The 24,856-nt window shown below is 40.8% G+C and overlaps 1 protein-coding gene across 1 annotated transcript in view; it reads right to left on the reverse strand.

Annotated features, from left to right (window-relative positions):
• PDE8A (phosphodiesterase 8A) overlaps window positions 1-23,200 on the reverse strand; it is a 132,686-nt gene extending 109,486 nt beyond the window's left edge. Inside the window, exon 1 of the mRNA XM_075713562.1 lies at window positions 22,940-23,200. Coding sequence (XP_075569677.1) covers window positions 22,940-23,200 — 261 coding nt within the window. The remainder of the gene's footprint in view (window positions 1-22,939) is intronic.
• Window positions 23,201-24,856: the final 1,656 nt, after the last annotated feature.

Consider the following 24,856-nt stretch of genomic DNA (forward strand, 5'->3'; position numbering starts at 1 on the left):
GTTCTTTTTCCACTGAAGTTTGTTCTCAGTGCTAACAGCAATTTATTGTCAACAGTAGTGGTAACATAGGTTAGCTTGCACAGGCACTGCTCTTGCATGGATTGTCGCGATCAATTCCCATGCTTTCACTACCGCCAGGAACAAGTGCTGTTGCTAAACAGCCAGGAGACATCTCTGTCAGTAGCTGGAAAAACCTACCACACACAACTGCTCTCAAATAAAAGATCAAGGTAACTATCAAAGAGGGACCACATCACTTTACTGCAGCAATAGCCTTTTCCACAATTGATGAGTTTCTTCCACCCCTTCAAAAGACACTATCTTAAGTCATGAATTTTATTTTACTATAAAATACTTACCTTGTTCATATCTAAAAGTTAAGAGTGAAAGGAAAGAAGAGAACAGATTCTTGTTAATAGGACTGATGCACCCAAGAATTTGGAATTACATTCCTACTTCAAAGGGGCATTTGTATGTTGATAACAATCTCCGTAACAGCAAGAACACAACAAACAGCAGGAGCCTGGGAAGACGGATAATTCTGGTGACAGACTGCAAAGTAAACAAATAAAAATTAAGCAGATGGATTTTGCATTTTTCTTAAAACCAAAGATTCATCTTTTCTTTTTTAAACTGAAGTTGTCAGTTCTATGAAGGATTAATCACAACAGAAATTGTATGACATTATTGAAGTAAGGAACTAATAGTAAAGAGAGGACATACAAAAGGAATGGAGCCCATCAGCTTTTAAATAGCGCTTTAACAATTCTATGAGAAAAAAGTTCTGGTTGATAATATATGGTTTAACTTCAGAGATTCAAATATTGGTACTAAAACCAAGAAAGGAGAGGAAGTATGTCCTATAACATGGAATATTTTTGTTGGAATAATCAGTAATACGTATCAAGTTGCATAAGCCTCCTCAATACTTCCAAAGTAAGATCTCTTCTCCTTTACCTAGGCAAGGGAATGCACAAAGGCTCATGATGGTAAAACAAGCACTTGGTTGTTTCAGTAGTGTTTGGTCTAAGCTAAGTCACCAATTAAAAAAAAGAGCATTTTCCTATACATTTGTTGTCTAGGTGCCGTTTCTTTGAGATCTAACTTTGCGGACGAAAACAAGCTTTTACTACTGTTAGCTCTGCAAAACCAATATAACCATGGCTGAGCGGGCTGGAATTTTTATTACTGGCAATGAAGTAAGATTCAGACAGAAAACAGCTTGATTGTCAAACCCAAATGTGAGAGTTTGAAATATTGGCTGTTAGAAAAATCACCTTTTGACTTGTAAACTAAGCAAAGTTTTATCTGAAAGTGATTGAGACAGAACAAGTGCAGAACCTCATGCTGTCGTTTTTAGAGTCACTTCTGGGAACAATTCTGCTGTAGGATAAAAACCCTCTGCTCTCTTCCCTTTCTGCCAGCCTGCATATGCCACTCGCATGTGCAACTGGAGGAGCAAGCTAGAGAGTGCTACGAAGCTCCAAGTATCACTAAGGTATGTCAAAATCATATGGGAATGATCGAACAGGTAAGAGACATGGAAGAAAAGGTATGCAGCTTCCTGGACAGCTGAAGCTCTGCCCTGCTATACTCTGGGCTTTGCCACAGCCCTCCTGTGAGACAGTGTTTCCCATCTTCACAAGACCAAAAAGTGCAAGCATAGAAGAACCCCTTATTGATTTGCTGACCTCCCTATAGGATTCCTGCACATTGGACTCCCCAACCCTTGGGATTTAGTCTGCTCCCAGCAGGAACTGTACAGGCAGTTCCTACTGCACTGCTGGGGACCTGCTGTCCCACTTTGTCCAGAATCCCATGCTCTGCCACGGCCACAGAGTCCTTAGCCAGGCTGCGCTGAACAGAAAGGGTGACTTTGGGCTCCTTCCCACATCTCATTAAAGGCTTGATCTCCTCGGCTTTTTGTGAGGGGATCTACATAGCAGGATGCAGGGTGGTGAGTATCAAAGCTAGCTCTGACTCAGTTTGCTCATGGACTGGAAACACTACAGCTGTATCACCACAATACGCTGCACACATCAGTCCTGATGTTTACACAGCTCTCCTAGTGCTGCAACGCGGGCTGGCCTGGTCCTTCAAAACTAGTTCATGTTCCTCTACATATTATTACTCTACCTCTGCCCTTTACATACACTGAGAGATTTCTTTACTGGTTCAGATGAGGAAGGATCAAATTGAAAAAAGCAGATCCCATGAACAAGATCTTCTACACCTGGATGTGAGACATGAGTCTCTCCTGCCTACCTGCAAACAAGAGAATCCTACCACTTGGCCCATATTAAGATTTCTTTCTACATCCTGGGAAACAGTTATTTAATCTCTGTGCAGCATCAGACTGAGTCAAGAACATGAGTTACATGACGGTCTTTTACATATCTGACTTAATCCCAATTTAATAATTTAAAACCTAAATAAATTAACATTTTTTCCCAGGGCATTGGGCCATTCTAAGGTCAGCACTCTGTTCCAAGAAGGAGCTGCCAGCCACCGTACCCATCCTTTGGGGACTGCTTTCTCAGAACATATGTTGACATTGCCCATTCAGGGAGGAAAGAAAAAATTGTTACAAGAAGCTGAAGTTCCAACTTAGACCATATTGCTTGAGACCATACTTTTGGATATCTTACTATCAAGACCTATTTCAGGTGATTCCAGCACCTCACTTAGGGTCCAAGATCTTATCAAAGAAATCCCAAGTACTTTAATTATTTTCTAACTATTGTTTATTTTCAAACTACTAGACCTACCAAGTACTGAGGCCACCCTGGGAAGCAGCCATGCCAGGGCTCCTGTCCCACATACGCTGGCCAGCCGAGCCCCAGGGAGAAGGGCAGAGGCAGGGAGGAAGGAAGCACAGCAGATTGCTCGAGCCAACATCAGACAGGAGCACTGGGAATGCTGTGGTTAACTGGTCCCCTGGTTTTGTTTCTGAAGGAATATTAGCCAGTGTTTTTTACTTAGTTCTGGTTTAGTATATTCCTAAGAGACACCCAGTTCAGCAATCACAAAAAAAATGCTTTGGTTTAAAATGTCAGGATACATTTTATTCTGATAGATCTGCTCAATTTCCCTCAGGCTTAACACAACAATTTAAGAAAAACACTTTCTATGAAGAGATAAATTAATCTGCCTGGGTAGCTTTCAACTGCCCATAGAACCTTGTGTCCTTCCACGGGGAGGGCTCCACCTCTGTCCTCCCCATCTGCACCAGCACCACTGACGTCAGTCAGGGCAACCACAGGCAGAACAACACCGGTTACCAAAGACTGCGGTTACAAAATCAGATACAGAATACAACTCAACATAGCAAGCTTGGTTTGTCTTGACGCTTTCATCTCCTTTTTTTACTTTAACACATCAGGAGTTAAAATTCACTCCAAATACATTTAATTACAAAAAAATAGCCATGCAAATATATGGAAATGCACAATATATTCTTCTGATATAATAAGATTGATTTTTCCCTCCAGTTGATAACTTCAGTCTGATAGCTTTAGTGTTAATTTTCTTTTTTTTCCTGTAAATAACTGGGACACTGGGTACCAGTGCTATCATTAATTATGCCAGCAGATGAACAAGTCATCTATCACCGAACTAAATTACTTCCAACTGCAAATGCAACTCTTGCACTCTCCTTATGCACAAATAAGAACGAGTTTGTGTCTTTTAAAAAAGCGCATGTCATTATAGAGAGTGAATTAACAGAGAGTTCACTTCCTAACATCATCACTGTTTTTATTTTATTTTTACATTTGTACGATGTAAACACTGAAGTGTGCAATAGCCCTATAAACATACAGGAAAATATGATCCCTGTCCCAGTGAATTTACATTCTAAGATGGAATTTCTTGCTAGTGCTAACTCCTTCCACTTTCTCAGACTGATTATCAAAAACAAAGACCTGTACAAACTATTTGGGTTACTGCCTGCTAACACAAATAAGATGGCACTTAGGCAGTATCATTACTTTTCTTCCTAAATTCGTTTTCCTCAAGGCAGCATGACCCTCACCTCTCTGCCCTCCCCAGCAACATACTCAACACAAGAATACAAGTTACCTAACTGAGCCAAATACACTGAACTCACAAGTACAGCCAGTCATTCCTGAACATTAGCAACAAAATCTGAAATCCTCAAACTATTGGAATGGAAACAGTTTTCAGATATTTTATATGTATTTCCACTTTTTTTTTTTTTTCAAATATCACATTGATTAAGCCTTTAACACATAGCTTCAGCAAAATTAGATATCATTTGTATCCAGAAAAAGAAAAAAAGACACAGAAAAATAAATAACCACAGCTTCAGTCACAGGAAAAAAGCTCCTGTAATTTAGACAAAGCTAAATGAGAATTTTTAAACTAACAGCCATGTGTAGTCCTTGCACCACAGTTGCTTATCTGTCACAAAGCAGACAAGCTACACAATGGCCTTGACTGACCATTATACATCATTCAAAGTTAACATTTTTCTATTTGACCATCTTATCTTCCTGCCTGAGCAACAAAACCCACGAGTCACTAAGTAAAATACCATTCTAGATCCCAAAAGTCTTTGCCAAGGCACAATGTGATCAATCTCAAGGATTTTTTAAAAGAGGAATCTGGTGGTTCTAAGACAATCACTGAAAATACCGAAGGCCTTTCCCAGGCAACTCTCTTAGTTTATCTGTGCTATATTTGCTGTTGCCGTCTAAGTTTCTTTTGGGTAATTTCTAATTCTATGATACTAGCCTTCACTGGGAAAGGAGTTGTAAAGTTTAGAAATACCTACTTATTAGCTCTAAAAAGCTGATATTTTACTAAGAGCAGTTAGAATCAAGCAATTGCTTTCTCTAAAAAGAGAACTGTTTTCAAAAAGCAAGGAAATGCTGACCCATAGATGTACTCCAAGTGTGAAACAACATCATGTGAGTGACATAAAAGCAGGCTGGGGACTCCTGATCCCAGGGCACTTGAGGACTGAGCGTACCACAGAGACTGAGCTTGCTTAGTTTCTGGTTGGAGGGTGTTTACCCTGCAAACGCCACTGAATGCATGATCTATGGAACAACATTGTCATGAGCCTCAAAAATTTAATATCCTAATGATTATAGAGGGCAAGGCCTTTTGGAAAGATGCTCTAAAAAAGGCAAAGAAACATTAAAGAACAAAAATGAAAATATGCGCAATAATTAGCTTTTAGGTTTCTTTTCCACAGACTGAACTGGAAGATCATAAAGTGTAAAAGAAATGACTGCTGAGATTCAATAAAGAGCTTCCCCACAACACACAAACCTATCTCCAGCCTACATAAAGACACTGTACCAATACACACTAGCATATTTTTGTGCTAAGCCTAACTTTACAGGCTTTTTTATGGCAACATTACAAATTTATATAAATTACTTCATTTTATTATATATTTTCTGTCATTTCTGCACTTGGCTGTTTGTTGTATTAATGACGGCCATTACCATTCCAGCCACTGACACATAGTTGACTTCAAGTAGGCTAGAAAGTTTTGTTTGGCACCGAGTTCTCCAAGTCCGTAGGGGTCGCTCACCTGTGTTCTACAATGCACACACGCTGGAGCTCTAACATGGCACCAAGAGTCCTCAGCAGGCTAAAGCCAGTACAGACCACCCCCTAGTTTTTCGTAGTGATATATCAGACAGGAAAAAAGTAGCCAAAACCAGGTAATAACATAACGGCTCTGAGAGAACTAGCCTTTCCATTAACTCTGTGGGCTTGAAGCATCAGCTTGGCTCCAGAACATGGGTACAAAGACAGAAGCAAGAGGCTTTGTCTCAGAGTCCAGCACATTGCTCTGGTTTACTCGCATAATACCACTTAAATGAAATTTCGCCCCAGCCTCAATGCAAGCATGTTGAAAGTCAGGCCTCTCTCAGTCTATTCACGCTACTCTCGAGAAACCAAAGAGGAACGGTTGGTGGCCCAAAACCAGACTGCAGAGCAGGGAGTTACTGGATGCAACTCTGTAAGCAAGGTGGCACTCATGGACCACTTGTCAGTCATCTCTGTAATGGTCACCAACTCTGCAAATGCAAAAGAGAATGGGAAGCTCGGAAGGTTATCAAAAGATGTAAAATAGCAATTAATTACATTAGAGACACAATGAACATGACCCTTCAAAAAAAAAATGGAAATTATGGCAGTTGTTGGGAGTGTATCTGGAGGAAAAACAACAGTTTCTTCCATTCAGTCCTTGTCAGAAAGAAAGCTGTCACAAAACTAGCTTGAGCTTCAATACTTTGGGAAGCCATTTCAAGATCCCTAGTAACGCAAAAAAATCAATTTCCATTTCAGATCAAAGTTCAGCTCAATCACAACTGTTTGTGCAGACATTCCCTTTTTACAGGAAGTATCTCAACTGACATGGTTACAAAAATAGATAGAAAATGTCTAATGTTTATTATGAAATTGTGTCAGCACCAGCTGAATCATACAAGACTAGGAGTCCATGCTTAATGTCATTTATGACAGTCTCTATTAACATTTAAATAACTAAAACTCATATCCAGAAACTATAATTAAGTAATTTACACATCAACTAATTATTTATGTTTTGTGCTGTGAAAAATAAAACTCTTCCTCCCCCCCCCCCCCCCCCCAATGTTACTTCTTTTGGTTAAGCAACACAAGAACATACCTACAATTTAAAATGTCAGTGAGGAAAACATTTTAAGCGTAGAACAGCGTTGCAATTTTGAAAGCTGATGAAAAAACATTTTTCTAGTATAGCAGATTAGAAATAAGTTCACTGAATTTTAGCTGAAGTTAGAGGAAAAAATTTTTTGTTTGTTTATTTGAGTTTGTATACACATCTATGAAACTACTCCTCTAATACCAGATTAATTTATAATAATGGCATTTTAAGGGCTATTGACCTTGGTGCAAATGATTAAGAGTACACTTTGTGTACTAAAGATTTTCAGGGAGAGATTTGTTTACTAGCTATGCTTCTTTGTAAACAAAAAGATTATATCATTTCTAGGATGGTGGTGTATGCTAGTGGGCGGGAAGAAGCTAGACCTTCCTCAAAGACCTTCACTCAACAAAAGCACTTCATGAAAAAAAAACCACCCAAACAGTACTAAGTGAGAGGAGCTGATATGAGTTTCATCAGAGAGGACGTATGCTATTTGTGACCCCCCAAAATTACAGATACATGCATATATGAGCATTAGAAACATGAAAATGGTAGTTGAAGGTAGAACACAATGGCAAAAGGAAGAAAAGGGTGTGCAGGAAGGAACCTCTGCTACGTATAACTGAACAGGTAAAGAAAAAGTACAGACCACCATGGATACTAAAGTAACAAAGTCAAGCAGAAACAGGCACTAAAATGGCCGTTCTGCTGCAGAAGATCTGTGGTGTGACAACATTTGTATCGCAACTTGCCTTTTTGCATTACCATCCAATTGTCACCAAATCACACTTGGTAATTCAGTATCTTCTGTACAATAATTTGTCCCATACTCAAACATAAATCTAGAATAGTTTCATGAGGTAATTATTAACATTAAATCAGTTCTAAATACTACAATTAATTAACTGAGAGTTCAACTTCTTAATAACCTTAAGTTGCAGAATGCAGAGGCACATACTTACAGCCTGTTCTGAAGAGCAGTGTCCTACAGTAAAAGGCACACAAACAGCAACAGAGGACAAAGGCCATTAACAATCACTTATTTGTCCTAATTCAAGGACTGTTCCCCTCTGTTTGTTCTACTGCCTGGTCTAGCCTACAAAGCCTTGCTGAGAAAAAATGCCTTTTCTTACCAAAGGTTTGCAAATACCCACAGTATAATTTCATACCTCTGCCAAGTTATTTCCTGTTATATCTACCTGTCCAAAAGAGGAAAAATTCAAAAAAAGCACGAGTGCCGTGGCAGCATTCAGAGTACTAGCAGAGCTCCTTGGAGCTCTCACTCCTACAAATTCTTGCTGCAAAGGCATCATAAAAGCAGGCAAGTGGCTCATAGACATCAGCTGCCAGAAACTATCACAGTCCAAATGCTCGACAAGGAGGAAAAGGGCTCCATGTGCTGACTCTGTACAAGGTTTTCACTTCACTTCCATTTCATTTCCACAGTCCTTAAATCCTGGCATAGGTATAACACAAGTGTCCCAGGAAACTTCCTTATTGCAAATGGAGCTAACATTAGCAAAACTGGTTTTGCTGGTATACTTTATACCAGTTCCTCAAATGAAACAAGCTTTTCTAACAAAAACATGGTGGTCCCCCCCCAATATACCATCACTGTATCAACTACAGAGATTTTTCCAGTATAAAATATTATTAAAAATTGAAATCCCTCACTGACATTTCTAGGTTAGGTAACATTCCTCATACAGTCCTGATCTTGACTGTATTAAGACTTTGCCTAAATTAGGAATGTGTCCTAAGTGTAATTCCGTAAGTCAAGAAATAGAGGAAAACTTTCTATTGTGGAAGAAGTTATACCATTGTATTTGTGCTCTCAAATGGCCTAAACTATGCTGTCACAAGCACAGTAGTATCAGTATTGTTGTGATTAGAGCAGGGCTTTACCCTAGCCATGTCAGTAAGAAATCACCAACATAAAGAACAAACTATTGCAACATTAACATACAAGGTGAGAGGAGGATGCCTCGTCACCTAAGACCCTAGACGCTTGCTTCTGTAACGTATGATGGGATCTTTCAGGGGCATGGGCAGCAGAGATATGCAAACTTCTCTGAAACAGTATTCACTCTTTCTCCGAGGCCAAGTTGAAGCAACCCAGCTAGCTAAACTGCAATCAGCAAGCTCAGTCCCCATTGCCTTCAGCAGATGTTTTAACAGTTCTCAGAGAGGCTAAATTTTCTGTACTATCAGGGAAGAAAGGCGGGGCAGGACAAAGCACAAAAATAAACCAGATCAATTAATTTATAAAGAAACAGATAACAATGAACTATTCTTTATTTTTAATTGAGATGAGTAACAAGGAATTACATATATATGATCATTTAAAAAAAAAGTGAAAAAATTACTGTAGACTTTCAATCAGTATCATACAGGAGCTGCAATCCATGCAACTCAGCCACAGCCACTTGCCCTCACCCCAACACCACTATCAGCTTGGCAGCATGTGTGAAACAGTGTTGGCTTTAACACGGAAAGTGGTACCTGCACTAGGCAGTGCTATGTAGGACTATACTACAGATCAAATTATTTTCAGTATCTGTTAAAGGAGCACTTAACTGGGTTTAGAAGAAGCAGGACTGCAGTAATAAATCTGATCTCCTGAAGCATGGGTTGGAAGTTGTACCCGCCTGTCAGCAGGTTCACTGTATGATGTATTGTGGAGCTTTGGCTGCAAAGAAGCTGTAGCCTGCAGTTAATGAGCTGTTCAAAGTAGCTGTGAAATTGTCAACTTAATTAAGCCAAGTTTAGTTAACAGTCATCTTTCAAAAATTTTGTGTGAAGAAGCAGGCTCTGGAAGTGCCCAGCTATGCACTGCAGGAAAGTGCTGTGTACTTTACTGAACCAAGAAATTAAGAGCTCATGCAGTAAGAGATAGTGCTATTTTACGAAGTGTTTAAAGAAAGCCCCTTGGCTGTCCCAGCATGTCGGGGAGCTTCATAATTTTTTCTATTTTTAGAGACTTAAGAAGCATAAGCACTTGAGAACAGTCAGTGATGGTTTCTTAAGATAGCCTGACCTCTAGAAAGACATGTATGACTTGGATAGAGGAAGGAGAGCCTCCTGAGGAAACCTTCTTGTGAAGGTCCAAGTTCTCAGCACTCAGTACTGAGTTCTGCAGATGGGTGCATTGACATGGCAACTAGAATCTGAGAGGTTTGTCCTACTCAGATGAAGGCAGACCACTTCAGAGAGCATCAGGAAGACCAAGCTGCTCTATACTACCTACAAGTATTTCCGTCCTTGTTGTTCATGGCTTTGAATAAAGCACTTCAACACACACCACTGTCTTTCCTGTACCTTAACCAGGTTAGCACATGTTAAAGACCCTGTCCAAGCTAGATTAAAAAATAAGACGTCAGGGAGTACCAAGTCAGGAGGTTGTATTCTATATAAATTAACTGCAAGCTAATTGGCAAACATCCTGTACATACATACTCCTCTGGACAGTCTGCTCATGTCTGTTCTAGGACAAAAATACATGTAGTAACCAAACTGACTTACAGCAATCAATTAGTCTGGGTTTCAACAAGCCATTACCACTGGCCTCAGTTCATTCCTCAGTACAGAGGTTGAGGTTTCCCAAAACCCAACTCAGACTCTTAAGGATATGAAGATGTCTTGCAGCACCCAGCAACAGCAGAGGTGCAGTGCTGTTAGCCATAATCCCTTCACCCTGGCAATCCTTTGTCATGCTCTTCCCTCTACATGAAATGTTTTGTCGGTTTACCTTAAAAATCATCATTTAAGAATGGGCTGCAGAGAGCCCTCCTTTAGGACAGTCTCCTAGAAATTCTACCTGCTGGCTTGGGACCTCCTGATGTTGGGAAAGACGATGAAAAAAATGCCAAGCCCTTCACCCACACCCACCTCTCTGCAAAATGGAGGGGAAAAAAGAGGAAAAAACCCAATGAGGTACTTTACAGGTCCTTGTAACTCTTACAAAGTGGCATGAACCTAATAGTAGTCAAGCATTTAAAGATTCCCAGGTATTATTTCACATGTGTATTTACTAAGTGTATTGTTACAGGGGTAAGGGAAAACTAGATCCTAAAGTAGTCAAAGTGATTGGCCACAGCCAGGGAAGTGCCGCTCTGCTTTCAGATATGCTCAACAGAATGCACTGCCTTTGTACCTTTATCCTGAAATGGAATAGCACTGGCACAGCAAATCCTAACAAGTGGATGCAACTGGGTACTTCTCTGATCAGTCAGCTGGAATGCCAGTCAGCTGGGGAAAAAATGTAAGGGGCCATTGACCAAAAGTATCAGGTTTCCTGAGCAGGAATGATAGTTCTTCTTTGCAGATCATCCATGGAGAAAGGGCAAGAGACCACAGGGCCTTATTGCTAAACACACACTTTAGGAAACAACTGACTGATGGAGACAGTGTCCTTGCTCCAGCCGATGATGGAAAAATTTAGGAGGTTTCTCAACCTTTTAGGACAAATCATTCTTCCGTAACTAGGTAAAGATCCCTGTGGAGACAACTGAGACTTCTGCAACCTACAAGCAAAACCATTCTCCATAGTGACCTCAGTCAAGCACTGGACCCCACCACTTACACTCTACACTGGCCTCTGGTCTTGACCTCATGATTAAATTTAGGAGGCAATGACAGAGCAGTGCAACATATCAGGGAGGCAACTCCTAACCCACATAACTCCTGTCCATGGAATAAAGGGTTGAACATCACAGCTACCTCTTAACACCCACAGCGTGCACTTCCTAGCACAGCTCAAGGGCTCACAGAATTAATGGAGGAAAAGATTTCCATTCCCTGAACCTGCACCAGCTGTATTTCACTTCTGCAGTCCTTAAAATTCTCTAGTGTGCTTAGATTTTGTATACCAACAAAGGAAGGTTACCCCACAAAGCAAAATTTAACCCATGAACAGTGTCCCACAACCTTAGCAGAGCACAGCAGAAGAGCATTTATATTGCCCAAAAAGCACAAGAAAGCCTTGTAAGAGCTCTTAGCAATCAGAACAGCCAAGATAAAGTTAGGAGAAAACTTCAGAGCTATGTAACCTCCAAAAAGAAGTCCTTTTTAGTTTAATTGGCAAAATAACAGATGGTAATTTCAACTCACTTTTTTGACAGTCCAGCTATGAATCTCACTGTAAGCAATTCACAAGAGAGCTTAGCTTTTTTGAAAATGTGAACTTCAGTCACAGTCCTCTGAAAATTTGGTGCCTGGCAATTTTCCCATGGTCACACTGACTGAGGATCAGACAAGCCATTAGACTTCCATACCTTCTGCCAACCACTACCAGGGCTTGCTCACTCCGCCCCACTCCCACTCTAACTTTGAGGATTTGCACTGATATGAAAAAAAAAATCATCTTCCAAATGTTACAACGTATAAACAGTGACAGCAGAATTGTGTTTTTCGGTAAAATATCACAAGCTGATACATCAATATTTAGCTCTAGGAACCAACAGTAAAGAATGCCCACCAAAACTGCATTTTTTAATATTTGCTACCAAGACAGCAGGCTGACACTACTGCCAGTCCTTCAGGGACAAATACTATCTTTGCCCTTCTCACCAAAGCCAGGGGTGAGCGGGACAGATCAGCTTCCTCACTGAGCAGTTTCATTAGTTTCATGAGTTTTTATTAACAAGGATCATAAAAGCTAACTCTATCTTATCCCTAGGAAGTTGGTTCTTGCTACTCGGTACCACTGCCAGAGGCAGGGCACTATGAAAAGGCTATGCAAGCTGCTTTTTGGAGAAAACTTGGTTCCCAACAAGCTACTGCTCTAACACATTCATTTTAAAGAGCTGTAGCTTGCAATACTTCAGAAAACATAAACCCCTCCTAAAAAGTAAGCAGCTGCCCCAAAGTAAAAGATTCCATACTTGGGTAAAAGTAAAATGTTACATTATTTACTGAGGGAAAAAGTATTATTGCTAGGCTTAGGACTGTGACTGACAGCACTACCACTGAATTTGCCCTGACTGCTCTCCTGACAGATCTCAGCTCCATGGCGTTAAATAGCAAGGAACAAGACACATCATATCCAGAAATGACGACGTACAATAACATAACTAATTGACAGTATAAGCAGAACAGCCCTTTCATCTGAAATTCTGCAGAAAGCAGATCACTTCCATGGCAAAACACAAAAAGAAAACAAATACTAAGTAAATTAAAAGTTACAGCAGAATCAATGTAAGCATGAAGCAGTGTCTGAGTTCACAGGACTACTCTTCCTCGCAGTGCAGTTGTTAAAAAAACAAAAGCTGTTTGGGTTTGCAAAACCCTCTTTGCCTGGCTTTGAAATGTTTTGTTCCTCTACAATATCAACATTACCCTCAGCTTTTTTTCATCTGCAGGGTATTCTGCCTTATGCATGAAAAAAAAAGCACTAGCTTCTCTGGTCATCAAGTCCTCTTCAAAATGCAAATCCATATTTAGTTACAATTCATCCCCCTTGCTTTCTTTTAAACACTTTCATCAGTTGTTCTTGGTCCCTGCAACAGTATTTGCAGAAACAAATACATAAATGATCCACACTGAGGGTGTTCCAGTGCTAAGTATGTGCTAACACCGGTTTGGAAATTAATCTTCCATTCAAAAATTCCACTCAAGAGTACAATTTTTTTATTGCATTTGTCAACTTAGCAACCAAGTTGTAAGGAGATAAAACTAATATATTATTACTGTATTACATGCCAAAATTACAAAAAATGAGAAGTAAATCAGTATGTCCAGACTAAAGCCAGAAGAGGAACATGAAAAACTCTTCTCATTTTTGTACCTTTAAATAGATTCCTTACATCTTTCTCCAAAGCACACTCTGCTGACAGCTGTTAGAAACAAAGAACTGCATTACGTGGACACAGTTTGATCTTTGTGCAACTCTTACGTTCCTGGGTATACGATGGCCCTGATCCTGCATGACACATAATTAAGATCAGGAGTTCAAGTAGAAACACAGAGGGAGTTGGCCGAAGAATCACACACTAACCAGTGGCAGTCTGGTTCTTCTGATGTCAGTTCAGTATTCTCTAGCCTTGGCCACACCACTGCATCATTTCTTACAGAAAGATCACCTGCAACCACAAAGCACCAGGCAACATAACGCATCCCGACGCACTTCAGATGCAAGTGGAGAACTACACATGTACAAATACGTAGGAAAAAGTCCTTCTGAATGCCTCGAAATTCAAAGTTTTAACTTTGAGAGTCACCACTCTCAAGAACAGCAACAGACGCGCAGATTTCATTTATGACCTGAAGCCACAGCAATTCATATTCTTTATGCAGCTACTGCTCGAGAACAGCCCCCACTGCTACATGAAGCTGAGAAAAAGAAAAAAAAAAAAAAAAAATCAATTTGCTATCCCATTACTCCCATCATTAGACAGTTAATATTATCAGTTATTGGTACATTTTTTTATACAGTTATGGATTCAGCAATCATAAAACATGGGACCCAACCATAAGGGCTGGTACCGTAGTTGCACTTCAGAGAAGCCAGGTAAGTTTTGCTTACAGACCAGAGATCAAATTCTGTCTATTCTGCAAATTGTAAGAACTTTGCCACTAGCTTCAGTACAGCCAGGAACTTGCTCACTGGAGCTATACTGATGTCTTTCTGGAATGACAGAAAATAACTTAGCCCTTAATAAAAACATTATTGCCACTATTTTTATGTTCAAATTGCGTATCCAACAGGGAACGATTTTCTGCCATAGTGAGAGGTAAACACAGCAGTCCAAGTTCTACCTCAGGTACACCCCTCGAGCCCACAGATTTTAGTGGGGTTGAAGGACTGTCATTTTAGTCAGAATTTGGCCCACCACTAAGCGTCTTCAGTATTTGAAAATAATTCTTTGCTTTGTTTTGAAAAATAAAATGCAGATATCTTGCTAGCCATCCCAGTGCCATCCACACTTCGGTACGTGGCAGAGCTCTGGATTCCAGTACTTGTAGACTTACATCCTGATATTCATCCTATGGCAAGATATTTTATCACTGAGTTACAGCTCATGGAAAAGTGCAATTTTACCAGGCAGTTAAACTGCAGCAGTGTGCAGGGTAAGTCACTTCTGCTTCGAGTTACCAAAGTAGTAGGTGTGATTGTCCTCAGCCATTTGTGGAATTTCTCACCAAACTTTTACAGGGAGAAAAAAAAAAAAACAAACCAACCTTAAAAATTGAAAGAAACAGCAGACAGTATTCTAAAAAGAAGAAATACACATCCGCAAAGTCAGTCATCTCAGCTGAACACTGATCTTGACCTATCTACCTATCACGTGGAATCGTTTGTGCATTTTAAAAATTCAAATTAAAACCACTGTTGTAAAATAGAGTTCTACACTTCAGTGTCAGAAGAGACACAATCTTGGTAATTCAGTATGAATGAGGAACATCATCTATCTGACGATGCAAAAGTGTAGATACTCCTAAATACAGGCAGATTGTATTCAGTGCAGATTGAGGTTCTTTTGTTGTGCTTTAATACATTAGCATAGTTTTTTCAAACAAGATCCTTATAAAGAAGGTTTACTTTGCTGATCGCTTACTGAGGTTATTTGCCTGATTAAATTTTATTAGAGATAACAGAATGTCAGACTGAAAGACAGAAAGCAATGGTAAATGTGTAACTTCAAAAATACGTTGCCTTTTAGTGGCAAGTAAGATGGGGCCTCATAAAGTCTCCACCGCATCCCAGTAGGGAGCTAAAGGTCATTGCTAACTCAAAGTTAAAAACAATGGGACGTAGAGGATATCATTCCTTCATATTTGCCCAGTGATTCTGTGTTTTCTTCGTATGGATTTACTTAGGAAATCTAAAAAAACAATGAAAAGATTTCAAGGTTACCATTTTTCCCTTAACAGTATCAGAAATCTGTTCATGTTGCTATGTAAAATGTTTCATTTATAAATGAAAATACCTCTTACTTGAAAAGGCTTGATCTTTCCAGGCATACAAGATGTTTGAAGTTTCCTGTGCAACTTTCAAATTAATGTGCAAAATAATTCTGCTTTTGCAAAAAGAGTGAATTCTCATTTCCCATAAAGAAACAGACACACTTAAATCTGTTACAAATATTAACAAACAGATTAATTTCTATCCTGATCCAAAAAAAAAAAAAATTCCTTGAAATAGCATCTATTTAGTTCACTCGGGAATGAAAGACCTATCTGGCCAACAACGAGATCGATTGTCTTTACACCAACAAAAATATGTCATCCTAATTTCTAGGGATCTAGCACTCAAAAATTGTCTATCATGTAATAAAGTAGCAGAACCAAAAGCAGTATTTCTTCCTTCTCCTAATCCTAATTTGAGTCCCTCACACTGGAATCAGAGTCTTTTTCATTAGCAACAGTATTTTATTCCCAAGATTCCTTTTAAATCTTGAATATTCCTTTTTTATTCCAAGTACTTTTGTTTGCAACTCTCTACATACATATGCAGACTACCTTTAAACATTTAAAACACTATCAAAAACCATCTCAAATTACTTTGTCAACCACACTGAAAATAGATATAACTTAATCCATGTCAACACATTTCCATGTCAAAAAATAGGTTCTAGCCCTTGTCCTTTCTCCTGAAACAAAGCCATATGTGTGGGAGCTGTTTTACAGAATGCTAAGTTTTTTACTTTATGTAAAGCAACAGACTTACAGATTTTACAAGGAAAAGGAGAAAAGGGCCTGGGAGTTTGGTTTGAGGCCAGCAGTTCAACCCATAGTAAAAGGGGATGGTCTGGAAGAATGCACAAATTAGAGACTCTGCTATTTAATTTCACAGTGTGTGTACCAACATAATTTATTACATTTTGGCCTTAACAGGGATTTTAAGAAAGAACCTAAAAGGGGCTGGATGCCGAAATCTTTTTGAAAAGCAGAGGGCTTTAACAACATCACTTCCTTGATCCCTCTGAAAACTTAAAAATCTGACTCTGGGCAGTAAGACTATTTAGTATGTCATGCACATTAAAGCTATTCAATTTGCATCTTGTCATCCCGTGACAATTTAAATTATGGTTAAATGAAGATACCTAATTACTTTACCCAATGGACTGATAGCAATGTGTAGAATGTCACAGGGCCAAGCAAATTCCTAGTGAACCTCCACTGGATAAATGGGTCTGACATATAAAACACTGCAATAAACATGGAAAACTGCGTTTTGGACATGAAATCACGTTCTATGTGCAATCTCGGAAACATTGCTAACAATGTTTTAATTCCATCCCTGGCTGGTAAAGCTGTTTACAATGTGGGCATATGATATCCATACACACCACCAAAATAGAACACAATGCTAAATTGTTCTCCTATGTGTGCAGGTGCTTCTGTGGTCCCCTGACAAAATGACAACTTACATAAAGCTTGTATTGAAACAATTTCACTGGGGGCTAATCTGCTCATTACCATATTTGCTTTAGGTTTCTTTCACTTTTTGCTGAGAGCTAATAAGAGCTTTAGCTGTCCGTATCTCTAAATATTTATTTCCTCTTTGAGGACTCATTTGAAAGTCAGTTGGCATTCCAAGTGCTCAAAAAGTGGAGTATTTTCAGTGTGTTGTTACTATTGCTTAAGAAACCCCATTCTGGAGTCCCTTCTCAAGGTGATAGCCAAGAGAGGTGAACAAAAGTTCATATAATAACTAAAGTAAAACAGAAATTTATCACTGTTGGTAGTGGCAACTGTTGGCTATAACAATTTCAATGGATGTTAAAAATAATTCTCATTCAAATACCTCTTTTTTTCTGGAGATGGACATTTACTTGAACAGGAGGAAGAGATATTCAAATATGCAATATGGGAAGCAAAACAGTTTCCAAACAGTATTTTTTCAAAGTTTCAAATTAACTATGAGCAACTTTCTTATTGAGACATTCTTCATATTCATGCAGATTGTAAGCATCTTCTAACCTAAAATTCATTGAACGTGAACTATCTGCAAATGGGTGTAACCATTTCACCATTTCATATCTTTAATTTATACTTAGATTTAGCATTTTGGATGTAAGATCTGAATTGCTGGCACCTTAAATAGCAAGGCAATGCTGGTACCTTGCACTGGAATTTCACACCACATGTAATACTGGGAATTGTAGAAAGGGAGGGAGAACTCATAAGTATATCACTTCCCATTCTTCTGCGTGGCTTCTAAGTGCATTCTACAACTAGAAAATGTCTCACTGTGGATGTACTTAGACTTCAATATGAGCCATACAATTAAGAATACAAAGGGTACAACACAGTAAGATAAATACCTAGAACTGTAGAAGTAAAGGCTTGCTTTTAATACTTCCTCTGTTGACACATTCAGGTGGCAGAAAAGGAAAAGCTTAGAAAGTAACTACCTAAAATGGCCAGGGAAGAGACACAAAGCAAGCTCAGACTAGGGGCAGCGAAGAACAATGCAAAGGGCAGAGAGAAGTCAGTGTTTTGTGTCTGGCAGATGACTTTACAGCTGAAAGGAGTTTCAGTGAAGTTTTTACCAACAGTAAGTACTCCAAAAATTCAGGGTCTAACCTTGCTCATCTCAGTCACACAAGGAATTGCCCTCAAATGCAGTGACAAATTTTGCGTGAGTTGGTTTGCATGACCAGGAGAAGTACCAATAATAATGCTTTAAAAATTGAAAACACAGTTTATGCTATCTTAGTAGTGTAGCAATCTATTTTCTGTAAGTGATTTACAGATTGTTTTTTTCCAGTTTACATTACAAACAACAGGAAAGTAAACGGTAAAGATAAAAAATAGACTTAAATATTAACCCAGTTCACATGTTACTATACCAGTTCACTTCATACCATTTAAAAATTAGACTCCCATCCTCTGGAGAAAAGGGTTCATGGCTTGCAACAACAGCATAAAAAGCGTCAGCCTGAAAGTCTGGAGCCGTAAGATTGAGAAAAGTTCGTGTATCTCAGCGTGGGAAGGATCCTCTCAGTGGGAGCAAGGATCTTGGTACAGGAGGGCTGACGTCAGTGGAAGTGGGAGGGAAATGGTGATGGGAGGTTTGTCAGGCAAATGATTGAGGACAGTCTCAGTGGGAACAGGGGAGAATCAAAAGAGAGGATGGATGGCCTCAGTGGAAGCATGGACAGTATGTGTGGGAGTTTCAAAGGGAGAGAGAGCTCGTGTGTTCCAACGGGAAGGAATTACCAGACAGACGGGAAAAGAGCAGATGGCTTAACGGACTAAATAATGTGCTGGTAAATGCTGAAATGAGATCCACTTCAGCATTGCAGGTACAATATAGCATACACCCTCCTATATGCAGAATTATGCAACCATTGGTTGGCAGTGACTGCAAAATTCTCAGGCAATTTCACCAGCTTTGAATGAAGAAAACTTACTGGCTGTAGGGCCGTGGATTTAAACTGGCTGTCCCATATCAACTGATAAATCAAAAGGCTATTTCACATTTAGCCCTGCTGGCTTAGGACTACTTTTAATTTAAAATAAAGCAAGTTTGGATTTACTCTCTGTTCCCCTTGCACCCAAACGCACATATTTCTGTGTTAAATATACATGACAGGGAGAGTTACACAAGAGAAGAGGAAGGAAATCTCACATACGTAAAAGAATGACAGGGCAAAATAAACACGCAATGTATGTGCTACAGTGTATATTAGTGCACTATGGAACAGTGACACGCGCATGTGATGCTGGGACAGCATATGCTTATGAATACCCAAGTAAATTTTAAATAAATGCCCATGAAGTCCTTACACCATTCCAGCATTTACTCCACTTATGCTACAGATTAAACAGGGGTATTATTCTAAAGGTGTTTAAGCAGGTTTCTATAAAGCCAAGTACCTTTACCTCAAAATCAATGCAAATGTCTGAAGAAGAAAATCATAACTAATATATATGAAAAAGACAGACTATCACGATTTTGAGTCCTCTTTCTTGAGATTTTTAGAGCTAAAAAAGAAAAAAAAAAATCAGGAAAACTCTCCTTCGCAACAGTACTGCGAAGTGTCATTGGATATTCTTAATGTAGCACTGGATAATCAAACCTCAGTCACTGTTACTGCATCTAAGTCTTGCTCATCTTTCACTGAGAAAAGTACAGAGTTTATGCTGTGGAGTTGATACATCAAAAATTAAGGAAAGGGTTTTCATAGCTGGTTCACTTTTTAGATATGGCACTTGAATTCCAAGTTGCTCATAAATGTTCAAATTAAAGCCAGGTATGAAATTACTAATTAAGGAGGGAGATACAAGTGCCATAACCAAATATAATTTATTAAAAGGGCTCCTCCATTTCTTATATGCTATCACCATACTCATATATACCAGAAATACGTACTATGGCATTCATCTCTGCACGCAATCTTTCAGGACTGCTCTGCAAATTTGCTATGGATAACTTAGTTTTTTCCGTATTAGGAAAGAACGGGTTAACTTTTTTTAGCTATGGTTTGTAAATTGATGCAAATCACAAAATATAGTATGCTCACACCACACAGAATGATCCAGAAAACGATCCTCTGCTATTTGACCAGAAGAAAGACATAATAAAGACATAAACATAAAGCCAGATTAAGTCTGGGGGCTAATTAGCAATATATATAATGCCATTTTACAGTTAGCACGGGTTATTTCTTTTCATCACACTTTCTGACTTGAAAAATGTGCACTATAGCTAACAAACTGATTCAATAAAATCTACTGCAGTACCCATTATACATATTTTAATAAACTTAATGCTAATGCCAGTCGAAGTGAAAATACAAGATTTACACACAGGCCAAGTTTCCTTCTTAGCTCTCACATAGGACTTTCTTGGCTTTAATCTGTGCATATACAACAGAAGAATGTGAATTAATTTCAATTAAAGTCCCCTGAAACCAAGTGAAAATCCCATTCAGGCAAGTTAATGGCTATTCACACAAATTCTGATGATACCACCATTGGCCAAAGCACAAAAGGTTTGCAGCATCTTCTGTTCGTGTGAGGGTATCCCAGGGGCCATAAAGGGTGTACTACGCACTCTGAAGAATAGCAATAGTTCCTAGTAGCACCCTAATTCTTACAGTTCTTCCTCACATCAAAAATCCTTTTAACTCCAAAACAGCACAATATCCTGCTCAATGCTCCTTCTGGCTTCAGGGCTTTCATGCTCCTGTCCCTTATCTTCAATATTCTCACACTTTGTTTCTTTCCAAGCAACTTCACTGTACTGTGAAAACTGCTCTCTAGTGATAGTGTAGCCCTCCCTCCAGCACAACCTCCGAGACAACCCGGTTATCTAGCACACTAAGAACTGTAAATCTGATCATACTATACACACTAATGATAAAAGCAGAGAATGAAATACCATGCTGCTTTATAGCTCTGAAGAGTATTAAAGGATTTTGCACATGAAAATCATGCAGATGTGATGTGTTCAACAGATTTTGTGTTCATCTGATCACAGACAGAATTCCATTCTCATTTCTCAAAACTCATCATTTCACAGCAATGTGCTTAGAGTGATGACAAGGGCAGAAAATATGACCGAGTGATAAAAATCAGAACGACTGCCAATAAGATTACGGTATGCATATGAACCAACATCAGTCGTATAGCATCTGGCTGAATTATCCAAACCTAGTAACAAGAATTTTTACAAAGTTCTTGAAATCAAACAACAAAATTTAACAAAACTAAGACTCCTTCCCATGCATGCTTCTGGAAACATGTTTTGGAGCTGGTTTTTTTCCCCATAAGCAAGGACACAGAAGACAAATTCACAGAATATAAATTTTAAGAATATTTTGTGTTTAGATTTTGTAATGTGCAATTATAATCACACTTAAAAATTCAGCTAGCAAAACAATTGTCAAGATTCTGATGACAACTTAAGTTTCCCTACCGTGGTTACCATGTTAAATATGCCACAAGCATGTCTATCGTGTGTGAACAGGGCCGTAAAGTTCAGTTTCCTGTACAGTGTTATACTAAACTAAATTTTTATGTTAATAACACCATTCAGCTTCATGTTCTACTTTAGGTATTGTTAATTCCTCCTCCAACTCACTACTTACAAAGCGTCTTCTCATTTTCTAGACTTTTTTTAAACTCCTATGAACTGAGGCTACTATATCTGAAGGAAAACAATTGAAGAAAATCACAGCACTGAAGAAAATTATTCCAGGTCAATACTCTAGAAGCCATCTTAATGAGCACGTAAAAGTCCTAAGAAAACTACAAATCATTAGAGTTTCTGCGAGTCTGCAAAACGCTTGACGTTTAGCTAGTTCTTGCCTGCATCTCCAGCCTGTATATTATATTTACGGCATGTGTATCTCAGTTCTTAGCATGGTAACCGAGAGCAGATCAGCCATGTTATATAATATCCACCGGGCTGCTACAATTTGATTTTTTTCTTTTTTTAATATTTGCAATTACTTATTTTTACAAAATAGATAGCTCCCCCCAAAAAAGCAAAGATATGAAGTAATCAAAACCTATAGCATTAGGAACTAAAGTACAACCCATAAACAAACAGGCCATCAATAGAAAGTAAACAGACAAGCAGGCACCCTGCACCACTAACTCTCTCACTTAAAAAAAAAAAAAAAAAATCACAAATTACAACTTTTTTCAGTATGTGTCTGTCAACTTCATACTGCCTTGTGTTTTATCGCTACACAAAAGCATGCTAACACACATGCAAAAAGAACGCCAAAAAATATCCTATTCGCAGCAACAGGCAAGGTCAACAAGTTGTTAATGTAAATCAGTACCCAGAGCAAAAACCGCTGTCGCTCTCCTTTCAACTTTCTGAATGGAAGAGGTATGCAAATTGATCAGCCCAGCTAGCAGATCGCTTCAGACTGCGATTTGCCTCCGCTTCCAAACAAGACAAGCGCAAACAGCAACACGAGATGACCCAGCACAAACAAACATGTAAAACACAGGAGTCAGTGGCAGCGCAGCTCCCATGCACGGCAGAGTCCCACCATGGACGGACGGACGGACAGACGGGCCCTCCGCGTCCAGAAGCACGACCCGCGCCCCTGGCTCTAAGGATTGACGAGGACAATTACACTGCATTAGGAAAACTCGTTTTGTGGAATGAAGAAAGAGGCTTGGGTACATCTGTAAAGTCGTTTCATGAGACTGATTAGTTTATAAACGAAAGTAATAGCTCAAGCCAGGAAAAGCTCCCCCGCAACATCACTTCAGCAGGGAGGCTCCTTGGGTTAAACCGCTACAGCCAACTCCTGTTCTGAGAGAAACAGTGCTTATATTTAGCACCCTTTTTACCTTAACACTGGATCTGCTGGTCTGGGTCTCTGCCTCCATGCTCTGGCTGTTCTCCCTCTTGTCTTTCTTAGAGGAATTAGTCCTCACCTTATAAGTGGATGTGTTGGAGGATTTAATGAATAATCCTGGGACGGGGTTGCCTTGCTGCTGTTGAGACATGGTTGTGTTGGTCTGGTGAGGGGAATTGCACTCCTCAGACTCTTTGCTACTGTGATAGACCACTCTGCTGTCAGAGATGTGGATGCTTGGAGCACAGCCCATGCTTTGTGGCCACCTGGGCAATACTTCTAAATTGTATATATATATGTGTATATATATCTCTTTCCTTCCCGTTGGTATTTTCCCCCTGCTTAATTTTTTTGTTAACAGGTTGAATCTCTTTCCTGCGTCTCCGCTACACTCGGAAGCATTGCCATCGGTCCCTTCTACACCACCAGAAACGTGTCTGTTCTCCTCGTCCTCCAGGAAACGGGTCCTTTTATCTCAATCTCAGCAGTGGGCTGGGGAGCTGGAGGGGAGGGAAGGGGGGAAATCAAGAACCGGTCGATGTCATATTTTCACAGATTATTATTAATTTTTCTAAGCCATCTGAGAATCTTGGTAGGGTTTTCTCTCCTTCTGGGGAAAAGAAAAAAAAAAAGAAAAAAAAAAAGAAAAAATATAGGGGGTGGGGGGAGGCAAGAGCAAAAATAACAAAAATCCCCCAAGCCCCAAACCACACGCACACACACCCCAGCGTCTTCTCGGCTAGGCGCTCAGAGCAGCCGGGGGCACTGCACCATCTCCTCCCTCCTAGTCCGGAGCACGGCGCATTTTCCACCTGGGCTCGCAGAGCGTTACCGATTAACCCGGGTACGGGCCGGGGCCGGGGGGGCCGCTCCCCACCTCGTCTTCCGCGCTCCCCGCCAAGCAGCGCTTACTCCTCGCGGTCCCGCTCGGCGCCGCGCTGCGCTGTGCCGGGGGTGTGCTTTGGGGTGTGCTTTGGGGTTGAGCTGGGGGGGGGGGGGGGGGGGGGGGGCGCGAAATAAATAAATTTAAAAAAAAAAAAAAAATAACCGCGAAATGCCCCGCCGCCCCGAGGAGCCGGCTGCGCCCCTCACGCCGCGCCGGGCATGTCCCGCGCCGCCTCCGTCGCGGGCGGCCGCCGCGGGGGTGACATTCAGGTTCCCGTCGTCGGAAGGAAGAGCCCCCCGTCAGGCGGCAGCGGGGCTCTCCGGCCGCCGCAGCGGCATCCCGCCCGGCGGGGCGCGGGCTCCCGGCTCAGCGCCGCGGGACCGGGCCGGGCCGCGGGGAGCCCCCCTCAGCGCCCGGGCCGAGCGCCGGGGGCGGCCCTCGGAAAATCGGGGCACGGCCCGGAGGGCTTCCCAGAGCCGCGGGAGCAGCCGGCTCCGCTGGCGGAGGCATCAAAGGGCCTCCATGTTGGGGGGGATTTTTTTGGCCAGAGAAATGATGCGAAACGGCGAGGGGGGAAAAAAAAAAAAAAAAAAAGAGGGAAAAAAAATTAAAAAGAGCGAGAAGTAGAAGGAAAACGATCCTAGCGTCCCATCCCGGCGGAAAGGGTTGCAGCGGCGAGAGCTCTAATTCCCAGGGCCGTGGTGTCTGCGTCCCTTGCAGCAGGGGAAATGCCTCTCTCCTCGCAGCCGCCTTCCCTCGCTCTGCGCCCGCCTTGTTATTATTGATGTTCCCCGGCGGCGGCGGCGGCGACGGCGGCGGCGGCCCCCGCCCGCCCAACGGCCGCCCCGCCCGCCCTTCCCCCCGCCAGCGCTGCCCGGCGCTTGACAGCGGCGGAGCCAATAAAAGCACCCGCCGGCGCTGACCTCCGGCCCGCGCTGGCGTCAATGCAAATCAGCCGCCGAGGGCCAATGGCGCGCCGCGCCGCCGCTCCGCCCGAGCGAGCGAACTTTAAACCGCCGCTCC

The sequence above is a fragment of the Pelecanus crispus genome, chromosome 7 (assembly GCF_030463565.1).
Source record: "Pelecanus crispus isolate bPelCri1 chromosome 7, bPelCri1.pri, whole genome shotgun sequence".
In the NCBI taxonomy this organism is placed as follows: Eukaryota; Metazoa; Chordata; class Aves; order Pelecaniformes; family Pelecanidae; genus Pelecanus; species Pelecanus crispus.